The sequence below is a fragment of the Miscanthus floridulus genome, chromosome 1 (assembly GCF_019320115.1).
Source record: "Miscanthus floridulus cultivar M001 chromosome 1, ASM1932011v1, whole genome shotgun sequence".
In the NCBI taxonomy this organism is placed as follows: Eukaryota; Viridiplantae; Streptophyta; class Magnoliopsida; order Poales; family Poaceae; genus Miscanthus; species Miscanthus floridulus.
Genome location: NC_089580.1, coordinates 105,700,056 through 105,704,814, shown reverse-complemented (window position 1 = coordinate 105,704,814; position 4,759 = coordinate 105,700,056). Strand labels below are relative to the sequence as shown.

Below are 4,759 nucleotides of genomic sequence, written 5' to 3'. Positions count from 1 at the left end.
AGCCCTCACTACAAGATGGGCAGCAACAAAAGACTTCTATAGAAGCTGTTTCCCAAGTCCTGCCGAAGCCAAATACATTTCTTCACAATGTTAGAATTCAGCAGCTTGCTGCCAAGACAAACAATGTTTCAACAGAGATGCAAGAGCTACAAGCTGAATTGGAGGCAAAGAAGCAAGAGTCTGCAGGACTTCGATAGGAGGTTGAAAGATTGGAGGAGTAGACACTAGAATATGATGCAAAAATTGACAAATAAGCTTAGGAGGTTTAGAGCCTAAAGAAGATGACAACAGATACTCAAAGCCTCATTCAACAAATGATAACATTCGGACAAGGTCATATCACTCCTCCCGGAGCTTGCTATATGCTCTCAAGACTGTTGAAATGTATTTTGGTGGCTGAAATTTTGGTGCATGGTACTATATGTGTATGGTTGAACAGGAAGTTGGCTTGCCTATTACTGTAGCTGAACTTGTAATTTGGTGGCTGAGAACATGGAATTTGGTGGCTGTTACTGTTAGTGTAGTTGAACTTAGAGGTTGTGATCGCTTCAGCTACTTGGGCTGTGCTGTATATATTCCAACTATTTATACTATTGTTCAGCAGCTTGGATGTGCAACAACAAAGCCCAAGTAGCGCAGCCGATCAAGCTGAGAATTTTGGTTTCTGGTACTAGGCAATTTGGTGGCTGGAATTTATGTTTTGGTGGCTGGAACTTCTGTTTTGGTGGCTAGAACTTATGTTTTGGTGGCTGGACTATTACAACCATTTTGTATTCATGTTTCTGTATGGGCAGCATCATATATGGTTTTGTATGCACTGTTATATGGCTATGGCTAGAACTTGTATTTTGTTGTAGATGAAAATTATGTATGGTCATTATTTTATTATGCAACTGGTCATGTGGTCTATAATTTGTGATGATTTTTAAATGGGCCAACGCACAATATGAGCTTCGACTATAATAATTTGTGATGATTTTTAAAATGGACTAGCCCATGCGTCAATTTCTAGCTGGGCCAAAACAGGCTATAAACAACATGTGGGCCAACTGGGTTGACCCTAATTAAAAAATAAAAAACCCATGTTATATGGGCCAAATGTCATCTGCCACATCATCTGCCATGTCACCATACACATGTCGTTATTCTGTTCAATATGCTGTGACATGTTTAGTGACAGATATTGCTGTCACAAGTTAGGGACAAAAGAACTATTGTCATTGGATCCATGACAGTGTTCTCTGTTGGTTACACAAGTGGGTAAGTGAAACACCTTATGTGACAACAGCCACTTTGTCACTGCAATGCCATAGATGCAGCCTGTGACATGAAAAAGGTTGTCATCGTCATAATCTAATTGTCATAGAAGCCCATGTCTCTTGTAGTGATTTCACCACCGGTTCTCTAGCTCGTCAACATTGTCCACTTTCACCGCCGGTGAGCAAAACCAGTGGTGATGTTGTGTTTTAGCCCGGCGATGATGAATTTATTGTTGTAGTGACGGTATATATTTTGACATTATATGGTCAGCATTGTTACAATATTTTACCTACTATTTGATACATAAAAATAACTTCCAAAATGGATCTGATATTATTGATTTTTGTGATCAGTTGGTATCAAACCAATAACTCAAATACCTGCTCCAATATTATATTTGTTGTATCCAAATACACACCGTCAAAAAGACCTTATTTTGTATCCACATTCTGAAAGTACCGTCCCTTTTCTGAAACAAACTATATATTACTGTGCTGAAATTTATTGTCCAGCAGATGAGCACACCGGACACGCGCTTTACATCAACTTTGCTTTTTCGATGTCACCAATGAAAGGATGCATTACATAGTGAATGTACTGGCGCCGCATGCATGCAAATGCAAAGTGCCGGAACTGACGTAACCCACACAACTCCAACTACTACCAACCGTCTGGACATGATGAATGGACAGACAGAGATTGATCAACTCAAATGGACGGCATTAATTCCCGGCCGGTCTGCAATTTCGGCGCCAAAATTATGTGTGTGCTGGCGCCTCACCTCATGATCATGCGTGCATGCATGTAAGATAGAGCTGCGTTTGATCAATGCATAGGCCTATATAAGGCAGGCATTGCATTGCCTCTTCTTCATCTCATCGAGTCATCTATCTATCCATCCTCCAAACATGGCTGCGGTACTTGGGGGCCTTCTCCCCGGCGTCTGCGCCGTGCTGATGGTAATCGCCGTGGCAAGCGCTGCCTCCAGCGAGGCGTCCTCGGTGGTCGTCGGCCTCGCCAAATGCGCCGACTGCACCAGGAAGAACATGAAGGCCGAGGCGGCATTCAAGGGTATATGTACTAGGAGTACATGCATTTAATTATGCTATAACATTAACAGTGTGCATACTGAATGCTTTACGCTGATCAGTGACTAGGTCAGAAGAAGCTAGCTAGCCGCTGGTACTGACAATGCTTTTCGATCCATGCATTTCAGGTCTTGAGGTGGCGATCAAGTGCAAGAACAGCAAAGGCGAGTACGAGAGCAAGGCCATGGGCAAGCTAGATGGCTCCGGCGCCTTCAGCATCCCGCTGAGCACGGACCTGCACGCCGCTGACTGCGTTGCGCAGCTCCACAGCGCCTTGGGCACCGCGTGCCCCGGCCAGGAACCTTCAAGGATTGTGCCGCAGTCGTCCGAGGCCAACTTCGTCGTGGTCCCTGGCAAGACAGACTACCCATCGGCAGAATGCGCGTCGGCAACCCTGTTGGGGCCGATCAAGAAGCACCTGTTGGACCATTTCCACAAGAAGCCTGTGCCACCGAAGCCGAAGCCAGAGCCAAAGCCAGAACCTAAGCCACAGCCAGAGTACCACCCCCCTACACCAACATATGGATCCCCAACTCCGATCTACCATCCTCCAGCCAGGCAGTTGTTTGACAAGAAGCACGTGTTTGATCACTTCCATAAGGACCATGATTACCATCACTTCTTCGACCACTTCCACAAGAAGCCAGTTCCGCCGAAGCCGAAGCCAGAGCCCAAGCCCAAGCCGGAACCCAAGCCACAGCCGGAGTACCACTCTCCAACGCCAACATACGGCTCTCCAACTCCGATCTACCACCCTCCAGCCAGGCATCTGTTCGACAAGAAGCCCTTGCTCGGTCACTTCCACAAGGACCATGACTACCACCACTTCTTCGACCACTTCCACAAGAAGCCCATGCCACCGAAGCCAAAGCCAGAGCCCAAGCCGCAGCCTGAGCCTGATCACTTCCACAAGGGCCATGACTACCACCACTTCTTTGACCACTTTCACAAGAAGCCCGTACCACCCAAGCCCAAGCCAGAGCCCAAACCGCAGCCTGAGCCTGAGTACCACTCTCCTCCAACGTACGGGTCACCTACACCAATCTACCACCCTCCGGCCAGGCATTTGTTCGACAAGAAGCCCTTGCTAGATCACTTCCACAAGGACCATGACTACCACCACTTCTTTGACCACTTCCACAAGAAGCCCGTGCCACCGAAGCCAAAGCCGGAACCCAAGCCGCAGCCTGAGCCTGAGTACCACCACCCGACGCCAACATATGGGTCTCCGACTCCGATCTACCACCCTCCGTCGTTGGACAAGAAGCCCTTGCTCGACCACTTGCACAAGGACCATGACTACCACCACTTCTTTGACCACTTCCACAAGAAGCCTGTGCCACCGAAGCCCAACCCGGAGCCCAAACCGCAGCCGCAGCCGGAGTATCACCCCGCGACGCCAACATACGGGTCACCGACTCCCATCTACCACCCTCCGGTCAAGCACTGATCGATGGAGTTTACGATGGTCAGTGATCAACGTTGCTAGCTACTAGTTGCATCATGCGAGGTCTAGCTAGCGTGGTTTGCAGTCCTGTTTTTTTTTTTTTTTTTGTTTCTGCAGAATAAAGTACAGTTGGGTGTGTATACTTATCTGTACTGCGATTGTGTCATATACATGTAAGATTTGAGTGTGCGTTATTTTTAATATGCGTGTTCTATGATGTATTTTATTTCTTTTTTAATTGTTATATATATACGTATATAACTTATTAAAAGGTGTACAGTGTGCTTTACTTCTTTTGCATCCAGAAGATCTACCTGAGAAGGATGTGGACGATCGATCAATGTGCTGAAATGAATAGGATACTGTGTGCACGTCGCGACATGGGTGATGTGATGTTATTCTGGATTAGGGACAAGGCTGTCCTGGATATTGTTTTATCTGCGAAGAAAACCATCTCTAAGCATGCATGGACGAAATAAACCCAATCCAAGGCAGGCCATGCTACTAGTACAGACAAGCTGTATAAATAATATATGCAAACCATTATTTTTCCTGGCCACAATCTTAAAGACAGGTCGGAATTGAACTTGATAAACTATTGTGACGACTGCCTAGTGACACATAATTAAAGACATAAGGTTCTAGATCGAGGTCTTCAATGTTGACCCCTGCTCAGCTAGTGTGACAAGAGGATATACAATTTGAATCAAGCCAGATAATGGAAGTTAATTCAGACATTTACCTGCATTATTGATGCACAGACAACGACCTAGTGCATTACTCCACCAATTTGAAATTACAACATCCATTCCCAAATACTTGATGTTTTAGGATTTTTAGGACATATTAGTGTTCAACAGAAATTACACATGTACTCCTATTTATATAAGGTGATTCGATCCATATAATTAAGAAATAAGTTGCTAATTAATTAAAAGTCATGTATGGAGCCAAGCAGGCCGCG

The 4,759-nt window shown here is 45.5% G+C and overlaps 1 protein-coding gene across 1 annotated transcript; it reads left to right on the top strand.

The window, feature by feature from the left end:
• The first annotated feature begins 2,121 nt into the window (after positions 1 to 2,121).
• On the top strand, positions 2,122 to 4,381 carry LOC136490601 (proline-rich protein 4-like). The gene is made up of 2 exons (XM_066486808.1): positions 2,122 to 2,331; positions 2,477 to 4,381. The coding sequence occupies exons 1-2, from the start codon at positions 2,169 to 2,171 to the stop codon at positions 3,796 to 3,798; spliced, it is 1,485 nt and encodes a 494-aa protein (XP_066342905.1). The 5' UTR covers positions 2,122 to 2,168; the 3' UTR covers positions 3,799 to 4,381.
• Positions 4,382 to 4,759: the final 378 nt, after the last annotated feature.

Bases quoted from the DNA above. Each gene is read 5' to 3' on its own strand.
- LOC136490601 (XM_066486808.1), top strand. From the start codon at position 2,169: ATGGCTGCGGTACTTGGGGGCCTTCTCCCCGGCGTCTGCGCCGTGCTG. The intron at 2,332-2,476 runs GTATATGTACTA...CATGCATTTCAG, and splicing joins GGCCGAGGCGGCATTCAAGG to GTCTTGAGGTGGCGATCAAG.